Below are 16,754 nucleotides of genomic sequence, written 5' to 3'. Positions count from 1 at the left end.
TTTATTTTGTTTGAAGTTTCTACATGGTAAATTTAGCCCCTTAACTCCCATTTTACTCTAAACAGGATGTTTGCCAGAAGCTCGCCAACCATAAAACTTTGAGAGCAGGTTGAGCCTCTCTGTCCTGGGGATTGTGAGCTTGTAGTCGCCGCTCTGCTGCTGTGTGTCAGTTAAGCAGAAAAAAGGAGAACTGCACAGTGGTTTCACTTCTCCTGGGGGCGTATTTCTGGGCCTTGTCTGTGTGTGGACATCACTGTGTGCGGAAGGACGGGCGCCAGGTGCAGAGCCCAGCTGCACGGAAAGTGCCATTGTTTGGGCCGAGATGGTTCAGCTACCAGGAGCTTCTCCCCTCCACACACTGCTTTGGAGTGCTCCCAAATCTTAAGTCAGAAGCCAGAAAGGCAGTCACCCAAGCACAGCGGGCCATGCAGGCCCATCTCCTGCCCCCGGCTGGCCTGGAAATCCAAATGTGCAGTGATTTACACTGCATCGTTATAAGGCTGCACTTCTGGGACTGCCATGGGGCCAGTTGGTTTCAGTGTGGGGTTCCCCAGGCAAAGCTTCTGCATTCCCAGGAGTCTTTCTTCCTTGTTCCCACCACACTCTCCCTCCTGTGGGGATCCCCCTTCTATTTCTTGGGCAGCAGCATGTGGTGTTGCTGTTCCTTCCAGACTGTTCTTCCAGCAGAGAGTGATGCAGAGCTATAGCCACCTATGGGTGCTGTCTGGAAAGGACTTGCACCCTGCCACAGGGGTTTGAGAGAGAGCTGACACTGTTGACTTTTAGGGACAAAGCTTAAATTCTAGGTGTCATAAAAGAATTTCTAGTTCTTGCATTTCTATTTAATCTGGGGGGTGGGGCTCAGCCCGAAGTGCTCAGGACTACTCTTGCCTGATCCTGTGTTGGGGTCCCTTCTAACAGTGCTTCCTGCTCTCAGGAGCTTGCTGTGCCTGAGTGCAAAGCAGATGCTCAACCTTTTGAGCTCTCTTGCTCTAGGTCTTGCATTTACCGGTGGGTACAGAATATCTGCAGAGTGCTGAGCCTGTTACATGTGTTAGAGATACTGAGTTAAACAAAATAGATCCTTGGCCGGCATGCACATGTGCAAGATGAAGTCAAGTGAACAGGCAGTTAAAACCTGTGAGATGGTGAAGGAGTGAATATTGAATAAACAAACATGGGGATTTGGAGGGGCATCAGGGCAATGCATGAAATATAACTTTAAACACAAAGGGTAGGCTTTCATATATGCAAGTTATAATATCCTTTAGGAGATCAGGTGATCCAAGAATGGAATGCAGAATCTAAATGCTTTGCTAATGTGAAACCACCTCACTGAAAGTGGTGAGGGAAGAAAAAACAAAAATATAAATCAAGGTGTGGGAGGAGAGCAATAGTACAGTGGGTAGGGCGCTTGCTTTGCTGGGGCCCATCTGGGTTTGATCCCCTGTACCCCATATGGTCCCTGATTCCTGCCAGAAGTGATCCCTGAGGCCAGAGAAAGGAGTAAGTCCTAAGCACCATTGGGTGTGACATCAAAACCAAAAATAAAAAACAACAACAAAGACCCCCAAAACAAACTCCCCCTCCCAACATACAAACATCAAACAAGGGTGTGAGAGATAATACAGCAGCACGTAGGGTACTTACTTTGCATGTGGCTGGCCCAGGTTTCATCCTTGGCACCATGTATGCCCCCCTGTCCACCACCAGCATGGCCCATCCCCACCCCCCAATAAAATCTTTCCTTAAAAAGCAAAGCCAAAACCAGTGTGCTGAGTGTAGCCATAGTGAGGCACGGTCTGGGCATTCAGAAGCGGGCCAGCAGGCTGTTCCCGGGGGTCCCAGTGACAGACATGGCAAAGTCGACTTGGCCGGGGGGAGAATATGGTGCATGTGGGGGCTCCAGGTGGCTTCTGTGGAAAGGAGGGAGCCAGCCTCCTGGAGGAGGGTCTGCCATCTCCATCCCGGCCACTCCAGGAGCTGCTGGAGAAACCCAGGACTGATCGAGAACCGTCTGTGAGCCTGGCCCTTCGCAGGAGAGGAAGGTCAGCCCTAGACCTGACCCTGGTCATGAGCTGCATTGTCTCTCCCTTACAGGAAAATATTTTTTAGTAGGAGAGAAGTGGTGAAGTAAAAATAGCTTTTATTTAGAAAAGCTGAGGCAGGGGAGACGGGGGCGGGGGGGGGGGGGAGGATAACGTGTTCAAGAGAAAACACGGGCTTCTCGAAAGGCAGAGAAAGGCCCAGTACCCACCCCTGCGCTAAAGAGGAGAATGCACAGCTCAGCGGGGCAGGGGGGAGTGGCCGTGCGTATTTCCATTGTTCCAAGTTGGCGTTTATAGGGTTTTCCCCAGGCCGCCCTATACAGGGCTTTCCACTGAGGCAAGAAGCCATTCCCAGGGGGTGCCCTGTTTAAGAGTTGGGGCAGTTGGTGGTCTTCTTTGACATTCCTCTTCAGGTGTTTCTCTGAAAGGGGCATCCAGGCTTCTCTGGTGCCTTCTGGAGTCAGTTAGGACTCTTTGTGGGGTCTCCATCCTTATGGGGGTGGGGGTGGGATGGAGTTTCCATCTGTGTGGGGCTGCTCCCCCTATCTGGCAGCCTGCCTTCTTCAAATGGACCAGGCCTGGGAACAGTACTTACGAAGAGCGCCTGGCCGTGGACGCAGCACAGTATGCCAGATGGTGTAGAGCCCGTGGAGGCCGGGCTTTGCTCAGGAGCCTTTCCTGGGGGCTGGAGAGATACAGCAGGCAGGGCACTTGCCTGCCATGTGCCGGCCCCTCCCTCTCCCCCACCCTCCTCTGCTTCCCTCTTCCCTCTTTCTTCTTCTTGCTCTTCCTTCCTTCTTCCTTCTTCCTGTTTCCTTTTCTATCTAACCTGTAATGACTCTAGATATTTGGCTTGGACTTTATGCAGCGTGGTAAATCTTTGCCATAGGGGCACGTGGGAAGGACTGTTGAGAGCAAAGACAAGCTGAGCACAGGTGGTTCCATGCTCACTAGTTTGTGCAGCTTCAGGCTGTCCAGCAAGGGAGACGACTGTCCTTAGAATGCCTGACATGTTGATGGTCTTCAGCCAGAGGTTCCCACACAGATTTGACCTACTGACTCCTTTTCAAAGAAAAAAAAATCACCCAGTTGTTTCCCTGGAAGTGTACCTTCTTTAAGGTAATAAGAGTTCTTTAAGGTACTTTAAGGTACCTTCTTTAAGGTACTAACGTACTGAGGTACTGAGGGTTCTAATACCCCATCATCATCTCCACACTCCCTTGGGGGCGCTCTATCACCTTTGTCGGGAAGTCCTGGTCTAAACAAATACTCCTCGGTGGACGATTATGCTTGTGTGAGTTCAGAATGGAGCACATGGCCGAAGATGGTGATTTAGGAAAAATGGAGTCCAGTTTAAAAAATGTTCAAAATACCTGGCATCATCTGCAGTGGGTGTATGCGCATTTACCAGCACCATCTCTCTACTCTCCTCCTGTGCCTTCTGCTCCCACATTTCTGAGATGAAAGAGCACTAGCATCATCTTGATTGAATAAATGAGCAAATGCACACATCTGTTCATAGGCCCCACGCAGAATGGAGAGTTAGAGAAGAATATGAATGAAAAACTATCAAAAAAAGTATTCATTTTTGCTACTATAAACTTTTATGTCTACACAAGTAACATTTTATTAAAAATAGTCAATTTTCTAAGCCCCACCCAAAAGTAGCACTGTTAAATATTTTTGCAAATATCGTTTCTTGGGGGGTTGAGTGTTGGGTCCACACTTGGTGGTGCTCAGTGCTTATTCCTGATTCTGTGGCCAGGGATCTGTGGATTGAACTTGGGTTGGCCACATGCATGGCCACGTGCATGGATGATCTCCCCAGCCTCTTTTGCAAATAACTTCAATATCTATGTTAATAGAAGACATCAGGATGCTCAGCTGTTTCGGTGTTTTATCCATGGCCATATGTTGTTTGAATTGAAGAATATGAAGGAAATCTGGCCTTAAGCAGATATGTATGTGGGGAAAAGGAGGAATATTTTAATAGCTTTTTCAGATAATTGTGCATATTTTTTGTTTTTGATATGCCAAACCGACATATGTTAGTTTCTAAATGTTTAAGTGCAGCGTGGATATTAAGTCACTCTAAGTTGATACTTTCATATTCTTACATTAAAGTTCATTTGTCAGTAGTGCACTTTGAACAGGTCTTTCTTTACCCACGCATGATTTTGTAATAGCATGCACTGATTATTTAGAAAAATAGTGATCTTACTGATGTGTTCAGATTTTCCAAATGTTGACATATTTTATTGCATAATATTTTAAAAACCACATTTTACAAATCACCACCAAATGCCAACAAAGTCTTTAGGTATAGAAATCTATCCAGCTCAGAGAGGTAGGTTTTCAGAAATTCTTATTTTTGTCTTGAAAGTTTAAAGTCTTGCTTGAAAAAAATCTACTTTCATTATTTTTCTTTGCCACAAGAAGTTTCTGTCTTTCATTTTAAAAAAGAGACCTCTGTAAACCTAATAATTCATTTGACTGAATTTCTTCCAAGGAAAATTAGTTTTTCATGTGAATTTTAAAAGTGAAAGTATAAAATGACTACTCATATAGTTGGGTGCCAGCTATTCTATTCACTTTGCCTGCTTTTATCCATACTTGCTTCAGTTCAGTGAATATGCCTGAAAGAGCTGTGTGTCCTGACTGTCTAGAGAAGCTAGGTAAGAGAGCATGAGCATAGCAAGAGCGCTAGCAAGGGTGTTTTCCTTGCACAAGGCTGAGCCAGGTTCAGTCTTTCCTGGTACCCAGTATGGTACCCTGTGCCCGGCCTGGAGTGATCCCTGAGCACAGAGCCAAGAGTAACCTCTGAGCACCACTGGGTGTGGTCCCCAAACAAACAAACAAACAAACAAAAAGAGCAAATAGCACAAACTCCCTGGACAGATATGTAAGGCTTGGGAAACAGGATGGGACTGGATCCAACTACTTGGGCATTGCTCAGACCTTTTGTGTGACATTTCAATATAATTTGTAGGTAGGGCCAAGTCATTTACCTTATATGTGGCCTACCTTGGTTTAAATCCCTGGTATCACATATGGTCCCCTGAGTACCTCCAGATCCAGAAATAACACCTGAGCATTGTCAGGTATGTTTGAAAAACAACTTGCACTGTCACTGTCATCCCATTGCTCATCGATTTTGTTGTTACTGTTTTTGGCATATCAGATATGCCATGGGGAGCTTGCCAGGCTCTGCTGTGCGGGCGGGATACTCTTGGTAGCTTGCCGGCTCTCCTAGAGGGATGGAGGAATTGAACCTGCGTCGGCCGAGTGCAAGGCAAATGCCCTACCCACTGTGCTATCACTCCAGCCCCATTAAACATTATATGTATGTATATATATATAATGTAGTAGATGCTTAGATGCTAAGTGACAAGCATAGGCATATAGGCACAGCACTAAGCTGTCTCTGAGGTCACCTCCATTTTCTAGATTTGGAAATCTGATGATAAATTATGTGTGTGAGATTATAAACCTGGTGAATGGTGAATGGTGAATGGATTTAGAGGTACCAAGGGCCAAGAACAACATCTACCTACCTACTGGTGGTATTTAAAAGTAGCCTGCTGGGCAATGCAAAATTCTGTGGTTGTGGACACAAACCGTCAGGGGAGTCTGACTCTTGATTCAGGAAGATCAATTTGGGGCAACTGGGTGTCTTGGCAATTGGGTCTAGGTGACCAGAATACATGATTTGTCAAAAATAAGGCATGGAGTGATAGCACAGCAGGTAGGGCGTTTGCCTTGCACGCAACCGACCCAGGTTCGATTCCCAGCTTCCCATATGGTCCCCCAAGCACTGCCAGGAGTAATTCCTGAGTGTATGAGCCAGTAGTAACCCCTGTGTAATGCCGGATATGACCCTAAAAGCAAAATAATAATAGTAATAATAATAATAATTAATGATAATAATGCATCTGAATTTCTGGCATTGGTGGACTTATCAATTTTGGACCAGTCTAAGCAGACTCATTTCTGTTGTGTGGGTGAAGGGGATCATGAGATACTGGTGGGGGATGTGGTCATTCTGCTGGTGGACGTGGAGTTGAAATATTGTATATCTGAAACTCTGTACTAACAGTATTGTAAACCATGGTGCCTAAATTAAGAATTGGGGTAAAAGCAAAATGAGATTTATTTATGGAATATAAGATAAATGGTATTTCCCATTTCCAAATTATAGAGGGTTAGGTAAGCAGCTTGTCAAGAGAAGGATTAGTTATTTGGAATAAAAAATGTAACGCAGGGCTGGAGAGATAGTACAGGAGCTGAGGAGCTTGCTTTGCTGTGGCAAACTCTGATTAACTCTGGTTAAAATCCCTGGCATCCCTTAAGGTCCCGAGCGCCAGGCAGGGTCACTCCTGACCAAGGTCCATGAATAGTCCCTGAGCACCACCCTGTGGCCCAAACCACTCCCCTTTCCCCAACAGAAAAAAAAGAAAAATATGTGATTCAGTCTGGTTAGGGTAACTGTGATAACCCCAGTTGTCAGAATTAGAGGGCTGCCGTGTCTGGACAAGCATAGCAATAGGAGGATCATGTATGAATCGCAGAGTTGCACTAGACCTCTTCAGATACACTGTTATTTTAATTAGACTTACAAGAAAAAAATGAGATCACAAGACGAATTTCACTATGGAGAACTAGTAGGACACAGCCTTCATGAGGATATACTTTGTGGCTGTGTCTAAAGATGCTACTGGCTCTAAGCCCAGTATTAGCAACACGAAACAAAACCTGACAAAAATCTCTGGAAAGCAAATGGAAATTCGCTGATACTTTGTAATAGTCATGTTGCTTGAAAACACACACACACACACACACACACACACACACACACACACACGGTGAGAGAGAGAAAGTTTCAGTTTTCCTATTAAAAAATTCACATGAGGACCCCAACTTTACCTTAGACATACTATGTTCCTCCTTAGTAAAGTTCCTTATATTTTCTTCTGCTTTATTTATTCATTTAATTGAATAAACGTCAGATACACAGTTAAAAAAAATTTAAAAATAAAGATGCTACTGACTCTAGGGTAGGGCAAGGGTTATCAAGATGTTGGGGGGAGCTTGCCCCCAAGTTTGGACAGCTCTAATGGAAGCATTAAGAAGTAGCTACTGGGGAGTTTACTGATGTCCTCTGAATTCTTTATCATTGCTTCTGCTGTTGTGCTAGTCTCGTAGACCTCACCGAAAGTTTTTGGGCTATATAGTAAAACACCTAGGCTACAACGACTGGCATTGATACCTTTGGTTTCTCTGACCCCAAAAACTGCCCTGAAGGACAAAACCATTTTTCTTTTTAAACAAATGCTAGAAACAAATTAGCACACAGGAAGTAAAGAAGGTTTGGGTGTGGCACTTCCCTCTTTGTTCTATTATGTCTTAAGTAGATTTTTGTCTCTTAGTGGGTTGGGTAGCTTTCAGCTGTTTTTTCATCTCTGGTTCATCAAGGTAATTCTGGGTTGTGCGCTTTAGATATTTGAGTGTTTGATGAAAGCTAAGCACATGCTGTCCCTTAAAGATAAATTTACACTCGAATTTTTGCACTCACCTTTGAGTTTCAATTTTGTTTCTCCTAGTTCCCCATTCTTGTTTCTTGGGTGCTCCCCCCCTCAGTCCAGAATGGTGAGGGACTACCCCTGGCTTTCTGTGTAGGGGTAGTTCCCAGCTGTGCTTCTAGGCCTGGGGGTCCAGCCCAGACTTCCCACGTGCCAAGCATGTGGTCCGGCCCTTTGATCTCTCGCCCTGTCCCTGGGTTCCTGTTCTTACAACTACTAATAGATATATCATGGTGGTGTTAATAAATTAGTGTTGTAATTCTTCTCATTACGATCTATTATAATATCTGCTTTTTAATTTGAATATTAAAATAATGTTTATTATTAATGTATTGGTTTGGGGTCTACACTTGGCAATTCTGGGGCTACTCCAGGCTCAGTGCTCGGGACCATGTGGTGCCAGTGATCAAACCCCCGGTGCAGCGTGTGCTCTAGCCTTTCGAACTACTTCCCCAGTACCTCCAGCCCCCCTTCCCCGCTCTTTTTAGACTATACCCTACACCCTGGCTCTGTGCTCAAGGATACTCCTGGAAGGGCTGTAGGACAGTATGTGGGGCCAGAGACTGAACCCAGGTCAGCTGTATCCACTACCCTCTCTCTCAGGCCCACGGCTTTCCCAGTCCTCATGCTCCCATTACCCACACTGCTTGTAACTACCTAAGTTGTCTGACAGAAAAGTTTCCTTAAAGGGCATTAGAGGGGGCTGGATCGATAGCACAGCGGGTGGGGCGTTTGCCTTGCACGTGGCCAACCCGGGTTCGATTCCCAGCATCCCATATGATCCCTCGAGCACTGCCAGGAGTAATTCCTGAGTGCATGAGCCAGGAGTAACCCCCTGTGCATCGACGGGTGTGACACCCCCCCCAAAATAAAAATGGTATCAGAGAATTAGGAAGAAGTGTAACTAGCACAAAGTTTTCGTCTCTATTATTAAACTAAACAAATTTTATCTCTAATGAACACTAAATGTTTTGAGAATGAGATTTATTTCATTATATTTGCAAATATTATTCATGTTTTGTTGGTATACCGGGTGACCCCTGGAGGCTACTCTGTTCTCTGTGCTCAGGGTTGCTGCCAGTAGTGATGTGGGAAGCATGATTTGTTGAGGATTAAATTTGGTGCTCCCACATGCAAAACATGCATGTACAGTAGCCCTTTGAGCTATTTCTGCCTCCAGATTTTAAATTTTAATATTTAATTATTGTAACAGCACATTTCGAAGTTAAGTATTGCTGACATATTAAATCTATAGTTTTGGTCAAAAATATCCCTGACCATTTGTAACAAGACCTTTATGGCAGCATTATTTATATTAGAGGAGAATCAGAAATGATAGAAATATATATTAGGGGATTTTGATTATCTTTTTATTGTTTAGAATAGTTTTTCAGTTTACAATAATATTGAAATCATCGTTTTCATACTGCTAGGATTTTGATTCTTATACTACGTTAACCATTAGATCAGGTGGTTTCTTGTTTTGTCCAATTTAATGGTTCCTTGTTAAGCAAAGTCTGAGGCAGAGATTGTTGTGTGATCGTTCCTGAAGAGGAGTGAGACTTTGTGGCTGTGGTCCCCGAGGATAAGCAGGTGGCCTGTACCTGTGGGGGTAACTTTTGAAGTGAATGGTAAGAGGAGCAGGAGTAAGCTTATATCCTAGGAAGCTGATCGTTGAATTGCTTTGAGGATCTTGCAATCTGCTTAAGGAAATTCTAAATCTGCTCCGTGTTACAAGACACACGTGTCTCTCACCAGCCACCATCCCTGCCTTTCCCCTCAGTCTTCTGAAGCTGCCCCCTCCCAAAGCAGCCTCCGTTTCCCTATAATGAAATCTGCAAGAAATGTGTATGAGTGGTTGTTTTAACTAATGAACTATATAATAATCCATTCCAGTTCAAAACATCTCACACTCCAAATATACTGTTTTAGTTGATCCTTACAACTTGATACTTCGTGGGTATCACCTAATCTCAAGTGTGAGGAAAGTGGAAAAAAGTCTAAGGGCGAGGGCAGGGAACTTATTTTGACGGGATTTAAGGACTCATTTGTGTCCTTCAGACAATGGTAACAGAACAACAACTTCTGAATCCCTTCTTTGTGTGAGGCATGTTCAAACGGCTTTACCCAAATAACTTTACGAATTCTCCCAATTCTGCTTGTGAAACAGGTTGACCCTGTTGCCTTCTAGAGCCAGCTTGAAGGCTTTATCCCGGTATCTGTTTATGCTCAGGATGTGCTGGGAAGGTTGTTACACAAGTAGGGGAAAGTACAGTGTGTGAGGAGTGGCCCTGAGCACTTGCTGCTACATCCTTTCTGAGCTGGTGTACCATTAGGGTGTGAAGCTGTTTTCCCTTGCACACATCTAAACAAGGAGGGTTTTCTTGGGGTGACAAAAATGGGTAGGGAGGCAAGTTGGAGAATTTTTAAATTCTCATTATGTTTATTTTATTTATTTATTGCTCTTTTGGGTCACACCCAGCGAAGTTCAGAGGTAACTCCTAGCTTTGTACTCAGGAATTTCTCCTGGCAGTGCTTGGGGGACCATATGGGATGTTGGGAATCGAACCTGAGTCGGGTCAGTTGTGTGCAAGGCAAACGCCCTACCCGCTGTGCTATCGCTCCAGCCCCTCATGTTTATTTTAATATAATGCAAAGGTAAATTTGGGGGAAATGAAGGGTGTGGAAAAAAAAACTTTGTCGGCTGGACCATGGTACCTCATCATAAACACTGATATATAAATGCATTCCTGTGATTTGGGGGTGGAAATGGCAGGGAAAGGGCTGGGAACAGAGAACACGTTTCTGGAAGTCAAAGATTCAGCCCAAGTCCTGTTTCAGTGCTTGGCACCTGATGTCCTCGCTAAGTGCTGGCCAGAGTCAAGTTGGCAGCAGCTCCTCCGCTGCGACGCTGAGCACTGAGAATGCAGCGGGCTCCCCCTGCCGAGACCTGGCCTCATTTTCTCCCTGTCTCACCAGAGCCACTGCTGCCCCCGTCTGGGGTTGGTAGGTATTTCCGCAGAAATACTTGCGCTCAGCTCAGTCCTGCATTGTTGCAGGTGATGCAAGTCCCACCACATTCCAGGCCTGCATGGAAAGTCAGGAGGCTTGAACAGCCTGTGCTTTGGGAGAAGCTGTGCCTGAAGGATTTGCAGGGTTTGCATTTACAGAGTAGAGTAGAAAGGGATTCTTCAGTTCTGATAGCTCTGGTGCGAAGCTGACTGTAGGCAGAGATCCATATAAAGCTGTAGTATAGAGATGACATCGGGGGAACTGATGTCAGCACCACCCATAGACCTTGGGCTCTGGTCTTCTGGGTCTTCGTTTCTTCTGTGGGCCAGGGAAGTTCCCAAGAGGCTCCTTTCCATGACTCTTGATCTACCAAATCAGGGTTCATTGCAGTAGCCCAGGCCACACCCTGGGGTGCCAGTGGGGGGCCTTCAGCACCTAGTGATGCTTGGGGAACCATATGGTACTGGGGATCAGACTGGAGTTTTCTGCATGCACGAATTTGCCATCATTCTGATCCCTGTTTTTATTTTGTGAAATAGAGAGCTGGAACATATTGATTGTAAAGGGTGAAGAATTTTAATATGGAATAGGCCTGCATTGCTCTTTGCTGCCATCCTGCAGAGAAGTTCCTTTTTAAATTGTTCTGTTTAGGGGCTGGAACGATAGCACAGCGGGTAGGCTGTTTGCCATGCATGCAGCCGACCTGGTTTTGATTCCCAGCCTCGCATATGGTCCCCCAAGCATCGCTAGGGGTAATTCCTGAGTGCAGAGCCAGGAGTAACCCCTGAGCATGGCCAGGTGTGACCTAAAAAGCAAAATAAATAAGTAAATTGTTTTATTTATTGATGAAAATAAGATTTTGTCGGGGAAAGTGTCCTGAAAAGCCCGAACTCCCCTCAACTGGATGTCTCCCCTCTCTTGAGAGACATCCAGCTGTAATGGGGTGATTTTTATGAACTTAAAATTGAGTCATAGACTTAAACGCTGAAATCATGGTGTTAAACCTGCTCTGTGAGTGCTGTGGGTGTTTTACAGGCAGACAGTCCTGAAGAAATGCACAGCTGGATCAAGGAGATTGGGGCAGCTGCCCAGGCCCTCAAGTGCCACCCCAAAGTAAGTCACTTCCTGTCTGTTGCATAGTTGCTGTCACTTAGAGGCGGATTCTCCCCCAGTGGGCATGATTTATGTGGTGATGTAGGCAGTTAGCCTGGTCCCTCGGTGCCACTGAAGCCCCAGGCTATCTTAGTTGTTTTTCTCTTTCTTGTATTTATTTTTGGTTTATTGGGGTAGGTGAGGTATGGCTGGATAGAGGAACAGATTTTTCATGTGTCATGTATGACGCCCAGGCAGACTTGGATCCACCTTGGCGTGACTCCTTGGGATGTATTTGGTTTAGAAAAATATCTCTGGAAACCCTTTCCTGGGATTGGGGGCAAACAGTGTTGAGAAAATCCTTACTGGCCTTTTTCTCTCTTCCCCTCTCCCTCTTCCATTTTATTTTTGTAGGAAATCTCCTTTTCCAGGTCCATTTCTTGGACTCGTGCTGGCTGCTCCAGCCTGTCAGGTGGGCCCAACTCTCTCCGGTGCCGAGGACGGCCGCCCGGGGAAGAGAAAAGAGCCCTCAGCAAAGCCCCCTCTGTGGCCTCTTCCTGGCAGCCCTGGACACCTGTCCCCCAGGCTGAAGAAAAGCTGCTGCCAGCTGAAGAGACTCCCGAGGACTCTTTGTTCACGCCTTCACCTGGGGAGAGCACCCGGCACCTTTCCAGTTCTCGGATAAGGCACAGATCAGAGCCCCATCACGCCAAGGAGAAACCGTTTCTCTTCAACCTGGACGATGAGAACATTCGAACCTCTGATGTGTGATAGCATTTGGTTCTGGGGGTCAGGAGGAGAAGGCAGGGCCAGGAGGCAAAGGCTCACGCCTTCATTTGGAGGACAGTCACAGGCCTTTAGGGCACTCAGGTTCCAGGAAGGTTTGGGAGGGGCCCATCCAACTGGACTTTCGCTTTCTAGAATACCAGTGTGTGTACTTAGTGTGGAGAACTCACTGGGTTAGACCAGCAGGCATGCTCAGTGGAGCGCAGGTTGCCTCTTACCCTGTTTTTGTATAGTGGCTGAGGTCTGACCCTGAAGTAGGAGAGTGAGTCTGCTGGGAGGAGGCAGAGGGGAAAAAGACTTAGTCTCCAGCTTGCCAGGCTTCACTCTGAGGAGAGGTGTTCAAGTCTGGGAGCTTGTGGGTAGCTCTCAGAAATCCCATTCTCCTCAGAGGGCAGAATATCTCCGTGACCCTCCATGGAGGAAGAAAGAGATTTCTTGTAACATATTAGTAATGATTCAACCCCAAAGCATCAGCCAACCTTGGAAATTTCTCTTCCCGTCTAGATGTTTTTTGACACCTGGCACTGTCAAACCAGCCCACCCAGCCCGCCGGGGCAGCACCAGTGATGGGGTCATCTGCATTCAGTGTCATGACTCTTGACACACTGTTCTTGCAGAGGTGTCACTTGGAATGTCTGGACAATCGATAATGTGTGAGAATGCGTACATGTGTAGATGGGATGTCCATTTTATTTTATGAGTTTTAGATTTGCTTAAGGCAGGCATTAGGAAGAGATGGACACAAAACTAAGTGTTCACAAAACTAAGGTGTTTTGATCCATTTTTTTTTTCCAGACAGAAAAAGGTCTGTTTTGCAAAGACAGGTTTCCCTGAAGCCTTGTTTCACATTTCTTTCTAAAATTAGTCTGATTTTCAGTACTATATGTTGTATATTCTTGCAGACTTTCTGTGTATTCTTTGTGTTGTCCTTTAAATGAAATTTTGTGTACTTGCATGATGAAACCTAGTAATACAATGAGGCTCTATGTACTTACAATGAAGAGATACAAAGATAACACACAGAAAGATCATGAGAGATATTTATATTTTTAATAAAATATAAACCATGCTTGGAAACACATTTAAAAGCTGCACCTTGCTGGCTAGAGATTTCACAGAAGCAGAGCCTGGAAGACTGCATTTCCCACCCAGGTGTTAGGGCGTGTATTCTTTCATTTGACAAGGTACAGTTTTCAAGGTTTCTGAGAGAATTCATCTAACTTATATAGTCAATCAGGAATTTATTGCTATTCCATAAAGGGTAAGAAGACCTTGCTTATTATTTCTTTATAACTTTTATTAATTATATCAGTTAAATATACTTTTAATTAAAAATTAATGACTCCAGTGAAAGTAAGAAGGTTTTTTGTTTTTATCTAAATAAATTGCTTCCCCTGCTTAGGGCCAAATCAAATGTAGAGGTGAAACTATGTGACATGAAAAGTTTTAATTATTTGAGAGAAAATTTGAATCTTCCACTTTTTCTAGGCACTACAAGGTTTTTTAAGCTCAGTGTCATGCTGAGTTTTCTTGACTGTGCTACTACTGGAACCATCTTCACTTAAGTTTAGCCTAGTGGTTCCACTATCAAAAAGGAAATCAGGGAGGCTGGAGCAATAGCACAGCGGGTAGGGCGTTTGCCTTGCACGTGGCTGACCCGGGTTCGGGTTCGATTCCCAGCATCCCACATAGTTCCCCGAGCACCATCAGGAGTAACTCCTGAGTGCATGAGCCAGGAGTAACCCCTGAGCATCACTGGGTATGGCCCAAAAACAAAAAAAAAAAAGAAAAGAAAAAAGGAAATTGGGGTTGAAGAAACAGCTGAACGGGCTGGAGCACATGCTTTGCATGAAGAAGGCCCAGGTTCCATCCCTGGCACCTTCTTGCGCCCAGCACCTCCAGGAGAGGCCTTGAAGCACTGAGCCAGGAGTAGCTCCTGATTACTGCTGGGTGTGACTCCCAAACCACAGCAAAGGAAATTTATCATCAGGCCTCACTTCTCTCTTTGCTGTCTTCTGTAAACTCATACTTTCGTCCTTAGAAATTCTTGGTTTGGGACTTATTTATTATGAGTGATAGAGTTTATAACATATTTCAAGCAGTTTGGTTGCCATTCCACATTCTTAAACTCCTTTTCCCTGACTTCAGTTTCAAATTTTCTCAGGAAATTCTTTGTCTAGTTAAAAAAAAGTAAGTGGTATTGAATAAATAGAATTAAATAAGAAACGTTTGCTATCTCTTAAAACATTCCCTGAGAAATATGTGATATTTTTGATGTTTCAGTTATAAAATGGGGTCCAGGAGACTGCTAAGTGGCAGAACACATATGGCCCCTGCACACTGTGAGGTAAACACATGAATGGAGAATATTCACCCTTCTTCTCCCCCACACACACACCTTATCCTCTCCCAGGGACAGAATGCTGTAGGGCCATGTATATGCAGAGCACGTGCAGTGCCCCTGAGCTACATTTTAGACTGTGCTCATCACCACTGCTAAATTAGTTAATTAGTGAGTGGATATTCCTTATTTGGTAAGAAATATTGAAGCTATTTGCTTTTTTTCTTGTCTTTCTTTCCACACCCAGCAGTGCTCATGGCTTACTCCTGGCTCTGTGCTCAGGGATCACTCTTGGCTCTGTGTTCAGGGATCACTTCTGCCAGTGCTCAGGGGACCATTTACACCACAGAAGGTCGAACTGTGGTTGGCCACATGCAGGGCAAGTGCCTTAATCCTTACAATCTCTCTGGCCTGAGAATGTTTGACATTAAAATAAAATACTTCTAAAACCAGATTGTGTTATTATGATAGAGGGAAAACTAGAACTGTAGTGGCAAATACTTGGGAGTTCCACATTAGAACATTATTAATATATTTCCAGCACCCACTAAATATAATAATCTTTAATAAAATATAAAAACATTCTCATTCACAAACCATATTAAAGGATTCCTTTTCTGTCCCTATTTCTTAACGTCTGGCCAATTTTACATCACAATCTTTTAATGTCCTAACAGGTATGAACCAAAGATAGTGCATAATTGACCAAGGCATGGTTTTATGTAAAATGGAATTAATGGGAAAAATAGGACACAGTACAGATTAGGAGTTAGGTACATAATTCTGGAATAAATTTGATTTCTTGAAATAAAGGAACTAAATAAGGCTTTGTATTTCTATGTGGAATAAAAATGATTGAATTGTGTTGCTTCCTTAAAACTGTTCAAGTCTTGAGAGTTAATATGTGTAACAATACTTCAGATAGCATTACTTATAGCTGGACTATTTACCATTTACCATTTTGGAAAGTTTTGTGAAGTTTGCTTACCCAAGATCAGGTGGTGGCTGGTGAACATAGTTTATGCGGACTTTTGTGTTTTGGAGAACATAAGAGTGCTAAGGTATAAGAATGTGGAGGAACGCAGACATGCCAGGAACTGGAGTTACAAATCTATTTCTGAACAGAATGCTGAGTTCACACAAGAAAGAGTATGTTTATGGTTTAGTTTCTCAAGTAGCAACATTTTTTTTTCCTTCCTGAATATGGGCAAAAAGAGGATTCAACAGATACATAGTAGATTTAATAGAGGATGTGCTTTTTTATTTCCATGATTAGACAAACCATCTTATTGAGGTAACAGCATTTTGGAAATGGAATTTCCTAAATCAGCTTTGTTTATAATGTTTGACTATGTGAGAAATGGAACATTTATTAAAGGCTTCTACCAGTATCACTCTCATCTTCCTTTCCCCCCCCCCCCTCTCACTCTCTCCACGTTATTGCCTGCAGCTGTCGATTACTAGCCAGTCATGCTAGGTAGAGCTTAAGTAAAGCAGAGGTTTGACAAAAACATAACTGTTTGACCCCCTTTGCTCACTGCTACTTAGGTGTGGCACGATTTGTTTTGACCCAGTATGTTTCAGCTGTGCAGTGCACTGGGTGTCCACAGCTGAGCTGAGTGCATGGAAAGTGTTACGCTTCTCGTTTTGTGTGACCTAATTGGTATGGCGCAAAAATAAAATTTCAAAAACTGTTTTTGTTGCTTGTTTTGTAATAAAAATATGTGAAGCCCTGAAATGTGGCGTGTTTTCCTAACGCTGACTTCCTGTCGGTACATGGGTGGTCACCCTGCTCAACGAGGGTGTCATTGGACTGACACTGCACCTACCCCTGCTCATGGCCCGAGGCCTTCTCCTGCTGCCTGGGGGTGGGCCCGGCGGAGGGCGTGTGTGGCG

The 16,754-nt window shown here is 44.5% G+C and overlaps 1 protein-coding gene across 3 annotated transcripts in view; it reads left to right on the top strand.

The window, feature by feature from the left end:
- The window catches only part of PLEKHA2 (pleckstrin homology domain containing A2), a 78,294-nt gene extending 61,698 nt beyond the window's left edge, over positions 1-16,596 (top strand). For all 3 annotated transcript variants that reach the window (XM_004606852.2, XM_055130773.1, XM_055130783.1), the window contains 2 exons: positions 11,675-11,752; positions 12,146-16,596. In XM_004606852.2, the coding sequence (XP_004606909.2) occupies positions 11,675-11,752; positions 12,146-12,502 (435 nt within the window). In that variant the 3' untranslated portion in view covers positions 12,503-16,596. The remainder of the gene's footprint in view (positions 1-11,674; positions 11,753-12,145) is intronic.
- Positions 16,597-16,754: the final 158 nt, after the last annotated feature.

This window comes from Sorex araneus, chromosome 1 (assembly GCF_027595985.1).
Source record: "Sorex araneus isolate mSorAra2 chromosome 1, mSorAra2.pri, whole genome shotgun sequence".
Classification (NCBI taxonomy): Eukaryota; Metazoa; Chordata; class Mammalia; order Eulipotyphla; family Soricidae; genus Sorex; species Sorex araneus.
The sequence above is the reverse complement of the archived record's forward strand: the minus strand, read 5'-3'. Positions and strand labels throughout refer to the sequence as shown.